This window comes from Giraffa tippelskirchi, chromosome 4, assembly GCF_054371585.1.
Source record: "Giraffa tippelskirchi isolate mGirTip1 chromosome 4, T2T-mGirTip1v1.2.pri, whole genome shotgun sequence".
NCBI classification, from domain to species: domain Eukaryota; kingdom Metazoa; phylum Chordata; class Mammalia; order Artiodactyla; family Giraffidae; genus Giraffa; species Giraffa tippelskirchi.
Window position 1 is genome coordinate 188,480,038 of NC_137278.1, and position 21,248 is coordinate 188,501,285.

Sequence of the window (21,248 nt, forward strand, 5' to 3'; positions counted from 1 at the left end):
GGAGATCAATCCTGGGTGTTCATTGGAAGGACTGATGTTGAAGTTGAAACTCCAATACTTTGGCCACCTCATGCGAAGAAAAGACCCTAATGCTGGGTAGGATTGGGGGCAGGAGGAGAAGGGGACAACAGAGGATGAGATGGTTGGATGGCATCACTGACTCGATGGACATGGGTTTGGGTAGACTCCGGGAGTTGGTAATGGACAGAGAGGCCTGGTGTGCTGCAGTTCATGGGGTCGCAAAGAGTTGGACACGACTGAGCGACTGAACTGAACTGAACTGAACTACCAGGAAAAAGTTTCAGAATATAAGACATAAGTGGTACTTGTTAATAATGTACACAGGTGCTTTATCTAGATAAAGACACAAGGACTCTACTAGAGAGACTTAGAAAGCCACTGATAAAATCTCTTTTCAAGTTTAATAGATTAACTTTTCAATATGTATTACTACAATTTAAAGTTTTTTTTAATAAATGATAAGAATTTTTTCCTTAAAAATAATCAATGATATCCATAGTTTCATATAAAATGAAAGATATTTCATTAGCAAAACAATTAGTAAAAGAGCGTATCTGTTGTGAAAATTAAAGACGAATTATCATGGCAGGAAATTCGTGCTGAGTGATTAGGAAATTAGTCCTGAAGTAGTTTGGAAGAGCAAGAGAAGTTCGGGGTGCTTCATTTTCTTTTGCCACATTGTGGTTCTTGGGCAAGTCAATATTTGCTCCCTTAGGATTTAACATTATCAAAGCTATCATTAACATTTTACTCCGAGTTCTTAAGAGAAAACCTTTGCAAAATTAACCCTGGAGATCTAGTAATTCAGATCATTTCAGATATGCCTGAAATGGGGACCATGTGTAGATTAGTTGGTTTTTTTCCATTCATTCTTTAACCTAAATTCAATGGAAATTTAAAGGGGAAAAAAAAAAGTTATCTATCCCCCCATTTTTTAATTAAATAACTTTAGCAATCACATAGAAAGATAATTTTTACACATTGTTGCAAAGGATGTTTTTGGAATTTGTTGATGATCTAAGACATGGGGAGGTCATGGTAGGCTGCGTATCTTCCAGTCACGTGATGGTAAATCTGTGGGGAAAGCAGAGTTTAGTTGTCAGTTACTATATTCCTATTCATATCAATTAATAATTATACTATTACATAGTGATTTTAGTTCATATTTCATTATGAAGCCCCACTATTATGTTCTTCAGCAGAATCTCCTTCCAACTTTACTTCAGGTGGAAATATGCTTGGAAGAAGGCAGGTGGGGTATGATTAGGTCAATGAGCTGAGTTTTCATCTCTGGTTCTCACAGTCCAATAAATGCCTTTTTAAAAAAAAAAAAAAACTGAAGTTGATTTACAATGCTGTCCTAGCTTCAGGCACACAGCAAAGTGATTTATACACACACACACACACACACACACACACACACACAAATGTATTCTTTTTCAGATTATTTTCCATTATAGGTTATTACAAGACATTGAATGGAGTTCCCTGTGCTATACAGTAAATCCTAGTTTCTAATCCATTTCATGTATAGTAGTTTGTATCTGTTAATCCCAAACTCGTAAGTTACCCCACCTCCCCTTTCCCCTTTAGAAACCATAAAGTTTGCTTTCTAAGTTGTGAGACTATTTCTCTTTTGTAAATAGGTTCATTTATATTATTTTTTTAGATTCCACATATAAGTGATTTCATAAAATATTTGTCCTTCCCTCTCTGACCTACTTCACCAAGTATAATAATCTGCAAGTCCATCCACATTGCTTCAAATAGCATTATTTCATGCTTTCTTAATGGCTGAATAATATTCTACTGCATATATCTTCTTTGTCCATTCCTCTATCAATGTACATTTAGGTTGCTTCCATGCCCTGACTACTGTAAATAGGGCTGCTATGAACATCAGTGTGCACGTATGTTTTTGAATTAGTGTTTTCTCTGGATATAATGCCCAGGAGTGGGATTGTTAGATCATATAGTAGCTCTATTTTTACTTTTTTAAGGAACCTCCACAGTGTGTTTCACAGTGGCTATACCAATTTACATTCCCACCAACAGTGTAGTAGGGTTCCCTTTACTCCACACCTCTCCAGCATTTATTTGTAGATTTTTTGATAATGGCCATTTTTGATAATGGCAAGAATACACAGAAGAACTATACAAAAAAGATCTTCAGGACCCAGATAATCACGATGGTGTGATCACTCACCTAGAGCCAAATATCCTGGAATGTGAAGTCAAGTGGGCCTTAGGAAGCATCACTATGCACAAAGCTAGTGGAGGTGATGGAATTCCAGTTGAGCTATTTCAAATCCTAAAAGACCATGCTGTGAAAGTGCTGCACTCAATATGCCAGCAAATCTGGAAAACTCAGCAGTGGCCACAGGACTGGAAAAGGTCAGTTTTCATTCCAATCTCAAAGAAAGGCAATGCCAAAGAATGCTCAAACTACCGCACAATTGCACTCATCTCACACGCTAGTAAAGTAATGCTTAAAATTCTCCAAGCCAGGCTTCAACACTACATGAACCATGAAATTCCAGATGTTCAAGCTGGTTTTAGAAAAGGCAGAGGAACCAGAGATCAAATTGCCAACATCCGTTGGATCACTGAAAAACCAAGAGAATTCCAGAAAAACATCTATTTCTGCTTTATTGACTATGCCAAAGCCTTTTACTGTGTGGATCACAATAAACTATGGAAAATTCTTAAAGAGATGGGAATACCAGACCATCTGACCTGCCTCTTGAGAAACCTGTATGCAGGTCAGGAAGCAACAGTTAGAACTGGACATGGAACAACAGACTGGTTCCAAATAAGAAAAGGAGTACATCAAGGCTGTATATTGTCATCCTGCTTATTTAACTTACATGCAGAGTACATCATGAGAAACGCTGGGCTGGAGGAAGCACAAGCTGGAATCAAGATTGCCTGGAGAAATATCAATAACTTCAGATATGCAGATGACACCACCCTTATGGCAGAAAGCATAGAACTAAAGAGTCTTGTGATGAAAGTAAAAGAGGAGAGTGAAAAAGTTGGCTTAAAGCTCAACATTCAGAAAACTAAGATCATGGTATCTGGTCCCATCACTTCATGGCAAATAGATAGGGAAACAGTGGAAACAGTGTCAGACTTTATTTTTGGGGGCTCAAAAATCACTGCAGATGGTGACTGCAGCCATGAAATTAAAAGACGCCTACTCCTTGGAAGATAAGTTATGACCAACCTAGACAGCATATTAAATAGCAGAGACATTACTTTGCCAACAAGGGTCTGTCTATTCAAGGCTATGGTTTTTCCAGTAATCATGTATGGATATGAGAGTTGGACTATAAAGAAAGCTGAGCACCACAGAATTGATGCTTTTGAACTGTGGTGTTGGAGAAGACTGTTGAGAGTCCCTTGGACTGCAAGGAGATCCAAACAGTCCATCCTAAAGGAAATTAGTCCTGAATATTCATTGGACGGACTGATGTTGAAGTTGAAACTCCAATACTTTGGCCACCTGATGCAAAGAACTTACTCATTTGAAAAGACTCTGATGTTGGGAAAGATTGAAGTTGGGAGGAGAAGGGGATGACAGAGGATGAGATGGTTGGATGGCATCATCGACTCAATGGACATGAGTTTGAGTAAACTCCAGGAGTTGGTGATGGACAGGGAGGCCTGGCCTGCTGCATTCCATGGGGTCGCAAAAAGTCAGACACGACTGAGTGACTAAAATGTACTGAACTGATTCTGACCAGTGTGCCATGATACCTCATTGTAGTTTTGATCTCATTTCTCTAATGATTAGTGATGTTGAGCACTTTTTCATTTGCCCGTTGTCCATCTGTAAGTCCTCTTTAAATAAGTGACTTTTTATTTCTCTCTTAAAAATACTTGTCAGGTGTTCCAAGGACAGTGGGCTGTGGCTCCTCACCTGCCTCTCGATGTCGGCAAGCAGAGTGCTGGCACCTATTCGAAAGAGTTCAGGCTTCATCCACTCATCTCCCAGCTCCTCCTTTATGAGAGAGAGCCACACAAGGGACTCCTTCGCGCTTCGGATGCCTCCGGCCGGTTTAAAGCCTACCTGAAAGGGGTCATGGGAAAGAGAACAATGCTTAGTATTGTTACTGCGTTGCTTTAAAAACCGGTCTTGCGTTAATGCAGGGTCTCCATCCTCTCTCTCTTTTCTAAAGCCTATTTCACTTCCCCCAGCACTCAGAGCACTGACTCAAGCCCATTCGCAGGACAAAATGACTTTTCCAAGATTAATGGGAAGAATGTCACTGCTTCCAAGGAGACACTAATGAGAGTTAATAACCCTCATTAACATTTCACTTGCTGAAAAGTCATAAGCCTTAACCATCTAGACTATAGCTGTGAACCTGGGATAAACAAGAGAGGTGTCAATAAACAGGGAAACATAACACAAGAGCCCATTCATTCTCCATTTCTATCAGGAGGCCAGGGAAAAAGGAAAACCTTTTGGCCCTTCAATCTGAGCTGCAAAAGATACATCTGTGGATTTAAAATGAGAAGAAAGAATCAGTGAGGCCATACTAACCAAACCACAGCAACCATCAAGGACAGGTGACAGTTATTTTAATCAACTTAACTACAGGGATTTTTAAGTTGTCAGTAGACGGAGCTGCATAAAACAGCCAAACAGCTAAATAAGTTCAGGAGAAAAAGACAGTGTAGGGGTCCTTCACACTTCAGCAGTCTCTGAAGGTGACCACCAACAGCACAATTCAGCCAGTATCTGATGTTTACAAATGATGTCCCTGAGTCCATTAGAAAAGGAGAGATGTGTCCTATATACAGTCAAATCTGCTTATCTGGAAATACTTTTCTTAAGAACTTGACTATCCGATAGAGTAAATACCCAAAGCCCAAGGACTGAAGCTCGCACATTTGACCACTCAAGAGTTTGGTTGCTTTGCTGGGGAGCACCAGTGAGGGGGAGTGGGGGGCGGGGTGTTGCTAATAGAATGCCAAAGAAGGGACACAATAAGTATACGGTCCATTATCAGCCTATAAAAAAATGAATAAACAGAAACCTCAATTAGGGACTTCCCTGGTGGTCCTGTCATTAAAAATCTGCCTTCTAATGCAGGGACATGGTTTTGATCCCTCATCCTAAGACCCCACATCCTGCGTTTCTGCAACTACTGAGCCCATTCACCACAAGGAAAGATGCCCCATGCCGCAACTAAGACCCAATGCAGCCAAATAAATTTAAAAAAAAGAAAAGGAAACCTCAATAGAGTCGGGGGCTCTTACTCCCAGATAACAGGAAGAAGAGAGACTCTTCTTTCCTGGCAAGGACTCAGTCCGTGAATAGTCCCAGACTCCTTGTTTACTATACCTCCCATCTTCCTTTTTCTCTCAAGCATTCTTCTTCCCTTGCCCTGCAGGAAGTTGCACATGGCTCCCCACGTTCACTGATCCCCAATAAATCCATCTTTGCTGGAGAAATAGCTGGCAGTCTACTTGCTTTAGGTCAACAAACCCAAGCTAGAAATTTCTAGCTAAACTGGCCTCCCCCATTTTCCTCACTGCACTGCATCCAATGACCAACAGTCAAGTCTCACCAAGCCCACCCTCTGAATTCCTCTCCATACACACACACGCTTTCCTCTCAACTCTCGGTTCCACTGGTTTAGTTCAGACCCTCGTCAGTCCTCACGGGAACATCAGCAGAAGTCCCCTCACTGGTTTCCCTGCCTCAGTCACATGTCACACAGCTAAGCAACAGCCACACAGAGATTCTAACTATATCTGCCTATCACTCTGGAGCCCAGGTGACCTTGTAAGAGTAAGGGGAGGTGAGGGTGGGAGAGGTAAGTGGAGTGAAGCTATTTATTGAGATAAGGCAAAAAAGAAAAAAAAAATCAGTGAGCTGATATTAGCATACATGTTAATCATAGGAACATTTTCTGTCAATTAAGGCAGTACTACACACAGATTTTTCTATATAATTCTGTTGTATCAGCAAGTCTCTTTGGCAATGCTTTGAAACAGAGTTTCTAGCATAAGTTGATCCTGTCTTTTTTTAAGGGGGAGAATATGGAAAACATAAATCTGCAATGAAATCAGTTATGAAATATCAAACCTCTGTTTCTCAAGAGTGACACCAATCATGGTCTGGAAGGCAACCCATTACATTTTAAAATATCCCTTAAAAAAAAAAAAAAAAATCCCTTAAATCAATGATGTGGAAGCTTCACCATCTAAGGGTTGCCTGGACAGCTAGTCAACACTCCAAGAAAATGCCCCTGATTTGCAGATACACACACGGGTCCTTTCTTTGTGAAGTCAAATGTGAGCCAGATGAATGTGAACTGACTTCTATCTGCTTCTCAGTAAAACGAGGATGAACTTTATTAGCTAAGGAAAGGAGCAATACAGTTAAAAAGAAAGTCATGAAAGACAGCAAACTGTTCCTCACTACCTTGATCTAGATCATTGAACAGTTAAAACTTTTATTGAAATTCTTGTGTAAGGGTTCTTTCAGGAAGGGACGTGTTCACTTTTAAGGTAACGGCTCAGTGAATGCTTGTTAAAAACAATACAGGACTGGGTGCCCAATGGAGAATTTTAGCCCCGACTGTGGAGCTTACGAGGGCTTCTCTGGTAGCTCAATGGTAAAAAATCCACCTGCCAATGCAGGAGACATGAGTTCAATCTCTGGACCAGGAAGATCACCTGGAAAAGGAAATGGCAACCCACTTCAGTATTCTTGCCTGAGCAATCCCATAGACAGAGGAGCCTGGTGGGATACAGTCCATGGGGTTGCAAAGAGTCAGACACACCTGAGCAACTAAATAACAACATCACAGAGCTTATGAAGGTAGAGATGCCTGAGGACTATCCCTGACCCACGGCTGCCGGGGGTGAGGGCCCAGGCATTTGGAAGTATGAAAAACTTCACATCAGTACTTCCCTGGCAGTCCAGTGGTTAAGATTTCACCTTCCAATGCAGGACCTGAGGGTTCAATCCCTGGTCAGGGGGCTAGGATCCCATATGCCTCACAGCCCCCAAAATCAAAACAAAACAGAAGCAATATTGCAACAAATTCAATACAGACTTTTAAAAAATGGCCCACATCAAAAAATTCTTTTAAAAAAAAGCAAAAAACTATGCATCTATTGGAATGTTTTTTGGCTGAGAGTAATCCCAGGTCTAGTGAATGGTGGTGGTCTCATTTGAGGGTCCCAAAGCTAGAGTTCTCATATTTACAGCCTTTCTTTATTTAAAAAAAAAAAAAAAAAAAATTGTTTTTAAATTTGGATCATTGCAGAAAGGCTACCAAGTAGAGGTTACTCAAGTTAGGTCAACTTTCGTATGTAGGTCACAGTAGATATTTATCCTATTTGTACTCTTCTAAGATATGAAGGTATTCTGAAGGAAAATTCTGGAAGGAGTTCATCTCCTCTTAAACCTAGGTACCTTCTAAGAAAGGTCTCCGATTCCAAAATAAACTGAAATACAGTCACATATAAAGTCATCACATCCCAGCTGGCAAAGGATTAAAGTTCTTTTTTGGGTTTCTATTCAGCAAACATCAAGAGATTGGTTTTGAAAGATGCCTTTCGTGAAGGCAAAGTCTCATTTAGAAAAAAAAAAAATTGCCTTTCTCTCCCATGATGTAAAAAAAAAAATAATCCTTTGAGATAATTTGCAGCTAAACAAGCAACTTGAAGTGAAAAGGAAAATCCAAACTCATTTTTTAAAAAAACACCTCATACGCATTTTTTCCTTTTAAATTCATATGTTTCAAAAAATATGTATTATTTTTCGAAAAGCTGACAAAAGCGAGCATATACCCTCCTCAGCTTAACAGTCTTCCAAAGAGCACATCTGATTGCCATAAAACGCAAAAATGGATATTTAATTCAAGAGCTATATAACGTCTAGCTACCTTTTCCCTGCTGTTTCACAGCATTTCATTATTTTGTTTAATAAGTTCATCTCCTCGAGAATTTTCTCTTCACCTCATATTATTAAAAGTAATAAGTTTTTCTGGACCGGGGGTTTCCCAACAGAAAAACCAATTTATGTGTGTCCTTCAATAATGACAGGAAAAGATTATTTCCCATTATATTGCATACTTTTCATATCACCACCACAGCTTATCATTCAATAAATGTTACTCTGCAATTCTTTCCATTCCTCAAGGAAGTTTAATTTCTGCATTAACCTGTTTTCACCAGCCAACGCCTTAGCAGAAAGCCTCTGTGTTGTGGCAGAATTAGTTCGTTAAAGAACCCATTTAGGAATCTCTTGTCAGTGATAACATTATCTTCGGTTAATAAAAGGACGTAAAGTGAGTTTACATCTTGATCACACCTACTAACTCCCTCACTCACCCTCACTTTTCTGTGAATCACACATTCTTTCCCCATGAATGTATTCTTTTGTCATGAAAGGTAAATTAAACGTGTATCTTAACAAAGGAAATGCATTCACAGCATCTGCATATAAAGACAGCTATCGTGGCTGTGACTAATATTATAAATAACATTATCTTTACTCTGAAGGAAGAAAGATTTGCTGGCAATAAAATACCTTGTTTCCAGTTTTCCAGAAGAAATCTCTAATGGCCCGAAGCATAACTAAAGCTACTGGAAAGGTGGCATTTACTGTTTCTTTCCCCGTAGAAGTCTTAATAAAATCTGATCCTAAAACAAAAGGAAGAAAAACTCCACATTAATTTTAAAAATTTATTAATTAAAACACTTACTTTTTTTTTTCACTTTTGAGTCGGTGGAAGGAGCAAGTCATGTACCTTTTTTCCCCTGAGGAATTTATTTTTCATCAATTATTTGAAAAACTAAAATCAAACCTCTCTTTAAAGTCATTCTGTCCATATATTTTTTTCCTCTTACTTTGTGTGTATGCTCAGTCGCTAAGTCACGTCAAAATCAAACCTCTCTTTAAAGTCATTCTGTCCATATATTTTTTTCCTCTTACTTTGTGTGTATGCTCAGTCGCTAAGTCATGTCTGACTCTTTGCGACCCCAGACTTCTCTGTCCATGGGATTCTCCAGGCAAGAATACTGGAGTGGGTTGCCATTTCCTGCTCCAGGAGATCTTCCTGACCCAGGGATCTAACCCATGTCTCCTAAGTCTCCCAAGTTCCTCTTACTATAAAATGATTTAAACTAGGCACCAAATGGATTCTCCCAGACCCCTGGGGCTCTTGCCTCTACATTTCCATACCATCAACTAAAACCAAGTTGGTTTATTGAATGGAAAACTGAGAGAAATAGAACAATTTTTTGCCCTGTGCTTACCATCATATCGGAGAAGGCAATGGCATCCCACTCCAGTACTCTTGCCTGGAAAATTCCATGGATGGAGGAGCCTGGTAGGCTGCAGACCCATGGGGTCGCTAAGAGTCGGACACGACTGAGCGACTTCACTTTCACTTTTCCCTTTCATGCACTGGAGAAGGAAATGGCAACCCACTCCAGTATTCTTGCCTGGAGAATCCCAGGGACGGCGGAGCCTGGTGGGCTGCCGTCTATGGGGTCGCACAGAGTCGGACACGACTGAAGTGACTTAGCAGCTACCATCAAAGATCATCATACTACTACAAAACTGGAGGGCCTACTCATTTTCCCTCATCTTCTTATGTGTGGTAGAAAGTGCAGTACAGCTGTGGCAATACAAGGAGAATCATCACTAGCTGATGTCTACTGCATTGTTTCTTAACAAAAGCTGTCTTCCAACTAGACTGTGACTTTCATGAAAGACACCACATATTTTCAACTTGCAAGTATTTTAAACAACTTCCTGTCTCTCAAATGTATCTTCAACCTATTGATGTAGTTTAACAAAAGGAGACAAAGAGAGGAGAGTAATAGTTAGGAGTCTCTGAGCTCTGGGTACTATGCACTATTTTAGTGATTTACAAGTATTGACTCAATCCTCACAGTGACTGTATGTGTTAAGTACTAAATATGATCCCTATTTTTAAGGAGGAAATGGTGACTGCAGCCATGAAATTAAAAGACGCTTACTCCTTGGTAGAAAAGTTATGACCAACGTAGACAGCATATGAAAAAGCAGAGACATTACTTTGCCAACAAACGTCCATCTAGTCATGGCTATGGTTTTTCCAGTAGTCATGTATGGATGTGAAAGTTGGACTATAAAGAAAGCTGGGCGCCAAAGAATTGATCCTTTTGATCTGTGGTGTTGGAGAAGACTCTTGAAAGTCCCTTGGACTGCAAGGAGATGCAACCAGTCTATCCTAAAGGAAATCAGTTCTGAATATTCACTGGAAGGACTGATGCTGAAGCTGAAACTCCAATACTTTGGCCACCTGATGCAAAGAACTGACACATTTGAAAAGACTCTGATGCTGGGAAAGATTGAAGGCAGGAGGAGAAGGGGACAACAGAGGATGAGATGGTTGGATGGCATCACTGACTCAATGGACATGAGTTTGAGTAAACTCCAGGAGATGCTGATGGACGGGGAGGCCTGGTGTGCTGCAGTTCATGGGGTCGCAAAGAGTCGGACACGACTGAGCGACTGTACTGAACTGAAAGGAAAGTAACTTGCTTGAGGTCAAACAGTAAGTGAGGGAGGAAGAATTTAACCAAAGCAATAGAATTTAACCCATGTGCTACAATGCCTCCAAAAAACTTAATGAGGGTCACACAGTCAGACACCAAGTCCATCCTTCATGTGGTAATCTACCCTCAAACTGTTCTGTGGACCACAGCTCAGCATCACAGGCACTACCAGAGACCTTGTTAAAAATGCAGACTCTCGGATCCTACACTGAACCAATTAAATCATAATCTGAATAGAAACTAGGTTCCCAGATGATTCCTGGGCAATTTATGGCCCACGCTCCATGGAATCTGTGAAATCATATGTAATCTAATCTCTGAGATTCTCCTAAGGTCCATCAAGGTGGTCAAAAGAAGTAGAGGAAAGAAGTGGCCAAAACTTCCCCCTCTTGTTTCAAGGGCACAAGGCACTTCCAGGACGACTCTGTGGATAGAGTTCAAATTGACATGCCTTGAGTAAACACAGTATGAAAGGAACAGCAGAAAATATAAACACAAATCATTCAAGCTCTTTCCCTCAAAAGCATACATGCAAGGAGCTGGTGGAGATGCAGCATAAATCCCGCGTAATCACTTGATAAACCAGAAGTCAGGAGATCTGGTTTCTAGCTCTGGCTGACATTTACCTTGCATATTCCATCACCTCACCTTTCTCATTTATAAAATATGTCTGGAAATCCTTACTTGCCTCCTAGTGTTATAGAAGTAATCAAAAGAGACAGTCTCTGTGAAAGGATTCTGAAAATTATCAATGTTATACAAACCAATATTGAGCAGGGACCTAGGTAGGGCTGCAATCTGTATAAGAACTATGAGAATTCTGATCTACCCAATCAGGTCATCAGAAACTTTCTTTCCTTTGGGCCTGAAGGCCCACTGGAAGAAATAGAGATGTGCCTGTCACGCCTGCATTCATTCAAGAAGTATTTACACTGGGAGCTTACTATGGGCTGCATTCTGTCCTACCTGCTGGGAACAGACCAGTACACAAAACAAAGTTCCTGCTCTTGTGACTAGATTCTCGAGAAGAAAAAGACAATAAATAAATAAACACATAATAAGGGCCGCCTGATGCGAAGAAGTGACTCATTTTAAAGACCCTGATCCTGCGAAAGATTGAAGGTGGGAGGAGAAGGGGATGACAGAGGATGAGATGGTTGGATGGCATCACTGACTCAATGGACATGAGTCTGAGTAAACTCTGGGAGTTGGTGATGGACAGGGAGGCCTGGCGTGCCGCAGTCCATGGGGTTGCAAAGAGTCGGACATGACTGAGTGACTGAACTGACTGACTGAATGAATGAAGGCCAGGTGGAGGTAAGTGCAATGAAGAAAAGTAATGCAATGTAATGAGCAGGGGAGTGATGGAGGTGGGGAGAGATAGCTGTAATTAAACAGTCATCATAAAAGTATTTCTGATGAGTGAAATCCAGAGACTGATGAAAGGAATCTTTGAAAAGAGCCTCACAAGGAGGGAAACAGCAAGTGCAAAGGCCCTGAAGTAGGCATGTGCTAAGTTGATGAATGAATGAATGAATGGGACTAGAGAACCAATACCTTGCCCCTACAATATCAGAAATGACAAGCAGAGAGAAGAAATGAAAGCCAGAAAATAGATGTAAAAGAACATCACCAAAGATTCACACTGATACCAAGATGTGTTTTCCTAATAGGCGTCAGTGTCTTCTGATTCACTAGAAGGCTCTGGGTACCAAATTGGATACAAGGCTTCCCCGGTGGCTCAGTGGTTAAGGATCCGCCTGCCAGTGCAGGAGACACGGGTTCAATACCTGTTCCAGGAAGATCTCACATGCTGAGGAGCAACGAAGCCCGGGCATCACAATTATTGAGACTGTGCTCTCAAGCCCAGGAACTGCAACTACTGAAGCCCACACACCCTAGAGCCTATGAAGCCACTGCAATGAGAAGCCCATGAACTGCAATGAAAAGTAGCCCCACACTCTCCACAACTAGAGAAAAGCCTACACAGCAACGAAGACCCAGCAGAGCCAAAAATAAATAAATAACATTATTAAAAAAAAAAATTTCAAATCAGTTGAGCAAATAACAAGGAGAGCAATTGCTAGATTTTACAGTAGGACCATATTTAGCCTGGAAAAAAACTGCCAAATTATCCTGCAAAGTAGTTATACCATTTTTCATTCCCAACAGTAATGAATAAGAGTTCCTGTTGCTCTTGTATCTTCATTAGTGATTGGTGTCAATTTTTGGCAATCTAACAAGTATGTATATAATCAAGGGCATATGTTGTTAGATTAGATTACACCTGTTTCAATTATGGATTACTGTTGTAATCAGTTTTTCTTAAATTTCAAATTCCAATTGTCCATTACAGTAAGTAGGAAAGAAACAGACCTTTGTATATTAAACTTGTATCATGCAACTTTGGTAAACTCACTTAGTAGCTTTAGGAGTTCGTTGTTTTGGAGGGATTTTCTCCATAAACAGTCATGTCATCTACACAGAGAGACAGTTTTATCCCTTTCTTCTTGTATTAATTTCTTGTGATTGTTATAACAAATTATAACAAACTAGGTAGCTCAAAGCAACAGAAATTTATTCTCACTGTTTTGGAGACTAGGAAGTCCAAAATCAAGGAGTCAGTAGGGCTGTTCTCCCTGTGGAGGCGCTCAAGAGAACATCTTCCTTGTCTCTGACTTCTTGTAGCTTCAGCATTCCTTGCCTGCATCACTCCAAGCTCTGTCTCCAACTGCATATTACCTTCCCTTCTGTATGTGAGCTTAATATTCCTTTGCCTTTCTCTTATAAGGGCATGTGTGTACATGAGTGCTCAGTTGTGTCTGGCTCTCTGCAACTCTGTGGTCCATAGCCCACCAGGCTCTTCTGTCTGTGGAATTTTCCAGGTAAGAATACTGGAGTGGGTTGCCATTTTCTACTACAGGGGATCTTCCCAACCCAGAGCATATAGGATGACATTTTGAGCCCACTTGGATAAGCCAGAATAGTAATGTCATTTCAAAATCCTGAATTTAAACACATCTGCAAAGGCTCTCCCCACCAAAAAAAGGTAATGTTCACAGGTTCTGGGCATGAGGATGTAAATCTATTTTGGGGAGCCTTTATCAGCCTACCATACTTTCCAATCTTTATACATTGATTTTCCTTTCCTTGTCTTATTGCACCAGCTAGGACTTACAGTAAAATGTTGAGTAGGATTGCTGAGAAAGAACATCCATCCCTGTTCTTAGAAGGGTCTTAGGGAAAAAGCATCCAGTTTCTCAGCATATTAGTTGAAGTTTGTTTGTAGATATGTTTTATCAAGTTGAGGGGGTTCCTCTCTATTCCTAGTTTGCTGAGAGATTTTATTAGGATTAGGTGTTGGAATATATCAAATGCTTTAATTGTACCAATTGATATTAGCATACAATTTTTTTTCTTTTTTAGCTTATTGATATGGTAGATTATATTACATTGAATCAGTCTTGCACACCTGGAGTAAATCCAAGTTGGCTGTGGTATATTATTCTTTTTATATATTGGACTCATTTTTGCTACTATGTTGTGGACGACTTTCACATCTATGTTCGTGAGTGATATTAATATTCATTTATCACTTTTCTTTCTCATAACTGATATTTGGGTAATGATAGTCTCACAGAGTGAGTGCTCTCTCTTCTACTTTCTAGAAGAGATTGTGGAGAACTGGTATTATTTTCTTCCTTAAATGTTTTGTACAAGTCATCAGTTAAACCATCAAGAGCTAGTGCTTTCTTTCTTGGAAGGTTTTAAATATTTTTCTTTAATAATTTGCTTAATATTTATTCAACAATTTATTAAAGTATCAAATATAATATTATTAGATACATTATCAAATATTATACTATTACAGAAGAAAATTTATTATAACACTATAATTAAAATATTTTTTAAAATAAAATTAAAATAACATCACTAATAGGCATAGGTCTATTCAGACTATTTCTCATAGTGTGAGTTTTGGTTATTTATATCTTTCAAGAAATTGATCTGAGCCATCTGTATTATCAAACTGTGGGCAAAGAGTTGTTCATACTATTCTTTATTTTTTTTAATGATAATAGGAATAGTAATGATCTCTTGTTTCTGATATTAGCATTCTCTCTTTGATTCTTGGTTATTCTAACTAGAGTTTTATCAATTTGATTGATCTTTTCAAAGTACCAGTTTTGGGGTTTTCAAATTTTCTATATTGTTTTTGTTTTCAATTTCATTTCTGTTCTAAATTTTATTTCTGTTGTTCTGCTTGCCTTAGACTTAAATTGTCGTTCTTTCTCTTTGAACGCCCTATGGTAGAAGCTGAGATTATTGATTTTTGATCATTGTTCTCTCTAACATATGCAGTTAAAAATTTCCTTCTAAGCTCTGCTGTTGCAACACTTTACAAATTTTGATGAGTTGTACTTTAACTTTCATTTAATTAAAAAGAAATTTCAAAAACTTCTTTTAAGAATATCTTGAACCAAGTGTTATTTAGAAGCACGTTGTTTAATTTTCAACTATTTGGGAAATTTTCAGCTGTCTTTCTGCTATTGATTCCTACTTTAGTTTCACTGTAGTCCAAGAACATACTTTCTATTGCTTATTCTTTTAAATTCATTTAAGTGTGCTTTAAGAACCAGGATGTATCCTTTCTTGGTGAACGTTCCATGTGAACTTGAAAATATGTATTCTGCTGCTATTGGATAGTTTTCTATAAATGTCAACTTGATTAATAAGGCTATTAGGTTAATTACATCCTAGCTGATAATTGTGCTTGCTTGAGCTATCCACCACTGAAAGACAGGTCATGAAGCACAGTTATAATAATAGATTTGTCTATTTCTCTTTTCAGTCCTGCCAGATTTTGCCTCAGATTTTGATGCTCTGTTTTTAGATGTATATGTGTTTAGGATTGTTCAGGATGTTTTCTTTGAGAAATGACCCCTTTATTTTTATGTAATGTCCTTACATCCTTAAAAATGTTCCTTTTTCTGAAGTCTTTGTCTGAAATTAATACCCCTACTTCTGCTTTATTCTGAGGTTAGCATGGTATATGTTCCTCCAACCTTTTAGTTTGAACCTTCAAAGTCTTTATATTTAAAGTAGATTCCTTACAAACAACATACAATAGCGTCTTATTTTTATAATTAATTATAAATTTTCTATGTGTTGTATTTTTATTGTTACACTTCTTCCTACCTTCTCTAGCTTTAACTGAACATTTTATATGATTCCATTTTATCTCCTCTCAGCATATCAATTACACTTCTTTTGTATATTTTTTAGTGGTTGCCCTATAGCTTTCAATATACATTTTAAGTAATCTAAATCTACCTCCAAATAACATTATATATTGCTACACAAGTACTACAGTTATTTTTCAACCAAGTATTCCTAATTTTTCCCTCCTATCCCCTATAACACTGCTGTAGTTCATTTTCATTTATACCTATGGTACAACCTAGACAGCATATTAAAAAGCAGAGACATTACTTTGCCAACAAAAGTCTGTCTAGTCAAGGCTCTGGTTTTTCCAGTAGTCATGTATGGATGTGAGAGTTGGATTATAAAGAAAGCTGAGTGCCGAAGAATTGATGCTTTTGAACTGTGGTGTTGAAGAAGACTCTTGAAAGTCCCTTGGACTGCAAGGAGATCCAACCAGCCCATCCTAAAGGAGATCAGTCCTGAGTGTTCATTGGAAGGACTGACGTTGAAGCTGAAACTCCAATACTTTGGCCACCTGATGAGAAGAGCTGACTCATTTGAAAAGACCCTGATGCTGGGAAAGATTGAAATCGGGAGGAGAAGGGGACGACAGAGGATGAGATGGTTGGATGGCATCACTGACTCAATGGATATGAGTTTGAGTAAACTCCAGGAGTTGGTGATGGACAGGGAGGACTGTTGTGCTGCAGTCCATGGGGTCGCAAACAGTCGGACATGACTGAGCGACTAAACTGAACTGAATGGTACAATCACCCAATATTCTATCAATGTTACTACTTTAAACAGTTATCTTTTAGATCAATTGAGAAAGAAAATAATTTATTTTTGTTCTTCACTTATTCTTTCTCTGATGTTCTTTCTTTTTCAATGTAAATCAGAGTTTCTGATTTAAATAATTTCCTACTCCCAGAATAATATTTTTAACATTTCTTATAGGAAAGCTCTGCTGGCAATGATTTCCCCAAGTTTTTAATATGTCTAAGCCCTTTGCTTTTTAAGGATAATTTCACTGAATACAGAGTTTTAGATTGGTGGAGTTTTTTACCTTCAATACTTTACTTCATTTTATTTTGACATGGTTTTCAATGGAAGTCCATTGCAATTGTTTCCTTTTTCTTTTCTCTGGCTTTTTATGAAATTTTCTATGTGTCTTCAGTTTTTTTCAGTGTGAATAGTATATACATATATATCTATGTAAAAGGAAATGGCAACCCACTCCAGTATTCTTGCCTGGAAAACCCCATAGACAGAGGAACCTGGTGGGATACAGTTCATGGGGTTGCAAAGAGTCAGACACAACTGAGCAACTGAACATGCATATCTAAGTATAGTTTTTTTTGTTTGCTCATTTCTGTTATTTATTCTGCTGAGTGAGCTTCCTGGATCTATAGTTTGGTATCTATCATTAATTTTGGAAAATTCTTGGCCACTATTACTTCAAATATGCTGTCTGCTCAATTTTCTCTTTCTTCTTCAACTATTCCAGTTACATGTGCCACACCTTTTGAAATTACCCCACAGTTTTTGGATGTTCTTTTATTTTTTTCACCTGTTCTTCCCTTTGAATTTCGGTTTAGGAGGTTTCTTTTGATCTATCTTCATAGTCACTGACTCTTTCCACAGTTCTATCCAGTCTACTGACAAGGTATTCTTCCTTTTTGTTTTAGTGTTTTGGATTTCTAGCTTTTTCTTTTGAGTATTTCTTAGGGTTTCTGTCTCTCTGTTTACATTACCTATCATTCCTTCCTGTTGTCTACTTTCCCCATCAAGAGCATTAACATATCAGTCACAGTTACTTTTAAATTTCTCTTCCTGATAATTCTAACATATCTGCCATATCTAACTCTGGCTTAATGTTTGTTTGCCACTACAGATTGTGTTTTTTCTTGCCTTTTAGCACCTCTTGTAATTTTCTGTTGAATGCCAGATGTGACATCAGGCAATAAGAACAGAGAATAGGGAGGAATTCAGTGTGAGATTTTATGTTAATCTGGCTAAGAGTCAGGCTGTGTTTACTGTCTGCTGTAGCCACAGGTATCAGAGTTTCTGAATCCTATAACATCCTTGTTTTTGTCTCTCATGTTTACTTCAGTCTTCCTAAATCTTCCTCTTTAGAGAGAGTCTTTTAGCTCTGTCAGTTGTAATCCACTGGATTACTGGAGCCCTATTACTGTGATGATAATGCATGGGAGAGAGGAAGTATTTTATAATCTTATTATTAAATTTCAGTCTTTAAGTGGGTCTTTGTCCTTGGGCTGTAACCTTCATAAGTGTGTCTTAGCTTTTCTCCCTGACTTTGATGATTTAGGAAGACTAGAGTGAAATGCCCTCCCCAGTAGGATGAGGCTCTAATAAAGCCTTTTGCCTTGGAAAGTGGACCTTTGTTAAGAAGAATGATCTGGGCATATTTCACCATGATTATCTTCTTCTTTCCCTCTTAGGGCCAAGAGAAGATCTTTCTTGGCTCTTCACTGTGAGAACCTGGGGTTCCTGGAGAGAAAACTCACAAAAATGTAGGGGCCACATGCAGCCTCCAACACTTTGCCAAAATCACCATTTACATGTTCCTACTAGTTTCAATCTCACAGGAGAGCAGATCTCTGCTATGATTCTCAGAATCTGCCTGTCTCTACAGATTTCAAGGTGGCAGTTTGCCCTGTGATTTAAATTCTTAATGTCTGAGAAAAGTCATTTATTTTCTGAGAAAAGTTTGAGAAAAGTCATTGCTTTTCAATTTATTTGGATTTTTCTTACTCCAAGTACAGTTATGAAAGCATCCAAGATCTTCACATGTCAAAGCTGACACCAGAAGTTCTTAAATTTTAAGGCAAGCCTTTACTGTCTGGGAAGTCACATACGGAAGAAGATACAAATCATATACAGTATTTGTGTGTTTTGAGTATAAGATTACAGTCAACAAGAATTGGAAAGGTTCAGATTCACTTTAGCAAAAATAAGAGAAGGGTGAAATTTGGGAGAGACCTTGAAGGAGAGATAAAATGTGAAGATGAGAGAGCAGATAGAAGAAAAATACGACTAGAAGAAACACCAAAAGCATAGAAAGTTCAAGACATATCCCAACAGTAATAAATGGATCCATCTAAGGAATCTCTGTGAGGGACAGGGAGCATAGAGGTACAGAGTGGTGATATCTGGGATGTGTGTGTCAATGTGGGTTTTAAAATCTGACTGTAACAATCCCATAGGAAATATAAGGTCTAATCATCTGAAATCAATGTTTAAGATGCTAAATATGGTGCTTGGATAGGCTGAGAAGGACAACTGAAAATCAGAGACTACAAAAGAGATTCAAAGAGCAGGTAGATGCAGGTACCACTGGCTACTTCTTTAAATCCAGGGATATGATCTAGCTTTAATTACACAAAACACCTTAGAAAGTACCTTTGTATCTTACAACAGTCAAAATAACAATGGGTTTTCCAGTGGGAATGAGTAGGCACACACTTTGTTTTACTTATTTTAATATTGCTTCCTTTGCCCCTCTGCTAAACCAAAATTACCTTAGAGAAATAAACGCTAGATTTGGAATTACTGACACCACAGAGCACCAGAGGTTCTCCTCAGAGCTCATGTAAATCCAACATTAACCAAGCTCACCTTTGCTCAGCTTGGGGGAAAAAACCTTATAAGAAAATATCTCACAATTAAAATAGCTATCCATATAAATATTCTTTCATCAGTGCCCATAATTTCAGTGAAATAACTAAACTAGGAGATGAAAGGCCTGAAGGGTCAAAAGGAACACATTAAATAAGACAAGTATTCAAATGTGCTTGGTTGAAATTAAAATTAATAATAAATTTATAGTATGATATTAAATTATACATTTTTTTATTTTCTTAATTTGAAATCTCTAGCACAAGAGTTTTTTCGTGGTCTAAAGCAACTCAAAGCTTTTCTAAGGCCTATAATTACAAGTCTCCATGGTACAGTTTCATTAAAAACTTTCATTAAACAACAGCTGCCCTTGTATATGGTCTTCTAATCAATTTGGTCAAACAGAATGACTTCTAATCAGCTGTTGATAAAAATAGAAGATGAAATTTTAATTCTAATAGATTAACCACAAACTCAAGACAGTCTTCAAAATCCATCTAGTTCTATTCTCCAGTGGATTTAATGACTATTCAGCAACTCATTACTAAATAGAACAAGATGAACATTTTCCAGTTCATTAAAGAAATGTACTATGTATTTTTGCATTGTCCTCATGATTCGTTACAGGGAGTCTTAATTACAAGATAATGGATAATGGTTATTAAATGCAGACTGCAGTAATGAAGCTCTATTCATTTGTGAACCTCAGAGACTGCAAAGAGAGGAAAATAAAATTACTAGCTTCAAAAGATTAACGGATCAAATTATTATTCAATTTTGAAAATCTCATTCAGACTTCATAGAAACAAGAAGAGATTAAAAACTAGAATTAAGACCAAAGTAGTACATTTAAAAAAATAATATCTTAAGGCTATTACTGCATAATCAGCTTCAGATGTGATTATTAGAAAAACATATAGCTAACAATGGGGAAACATACATTTTTATTTCCTGAACAAATCTTTTTTTATGAGATAGGAAGTTACTGGTAGTATCTTAAAGGGAGTCTTGGTGAACATGGAAGATATATGCTACTAGGCTACAAAAGAACAGCACAATGGAAGGTATGATTAACATTTTATACCTCACTAATGAAAAATAGGATTTAAAATCAACTGCTGCTTGAAAAAGCTTGTCATTAAGTGGAATTCATGCCAACCCTATAATAAGAGCTTCTGGGCACATTATTCATTAGCACTATGTTTTCTACTCCTCTGTAAGAAATCACCGATTAAAGTTAGCAAGAGAGTTTTGTATGGTAATTATGACACTAATTTATACTAAAAATCTGCAATGGGACACTTAAAAAGAAACAAATATACTGTACAAAAATATGAAGCCCCCAATTAAAACCATATTCTTAGATATTGTATTCTTCCACTCAACATAGGCTTGAAAATAATTTGAGGTGAGACATAAAGTGAAAGTCAATCAGTCATATCTGACTCTTTGTGATCCCATGTACTGTACAGTCAATGGAATTCTCCAGGCCAGAATACTAGAATGGGCAGCCGTTCCATTCTCCAGGGAATCTTCCCAACCCAGGGATCAAACCCAGGTCTCCCACGTTGCAGGGGGATTCTTTACCAGTCGAGTCACCTGGGAAGCCTAAGAATACTGGAGTGGATAGCCTATCTCTTCTCCAGTGGATCTTCCCGACCCAGGAATCGAATGCAGGACTCCTGCATTGCAGGTAGATTCTTTACCAGCTGAGCTACCAGGTAAGCCTGAGACATAAAAGATTCAGAGTATGGTTGAAGAACTGGCCAGAGGATGGTTGGAAGCTGATGGCCCTTAGGGAGGTATCA

General features: G+C 38.3%; 1 protein-coding gene across 6 annotated transcripts in view; it reads right to left on the reverse strand.

The window, feature by feature from the left end:
• Positions 1-403: 403 nt before the first annotated feature.
• The window catches only part of DERA (deoxyribose-phosphate aldolase), a 111,500-nt gene continuing 90,655 nt past the window's right edge, over positions 404-21,248 (reverse strand). For all 6 annotated transcript variants that reach the window (XM_081587330.1, XM_081587327.1, XM_081587329.1 and 3 more), the window contains 3 exons: positions 8,579-8,691; positions 3,944-4,093; positions 404-1,095 (listed from right to left, as the gene is read on the reverse strand). In XM_081587330.1, the coding sequence (XP_081443456.1) occupies positions 1,039-1,095; positions 3,944-4,093; positions 8,579-8,691 (320 nt within the window). In that variant the 3' untranslated portion in view covers positions 404-1,038. The remainder of the gene's footprint in view (positions 1,096-3,943; positions 4,094-8,578; positions 8,692-21,248) is intronic.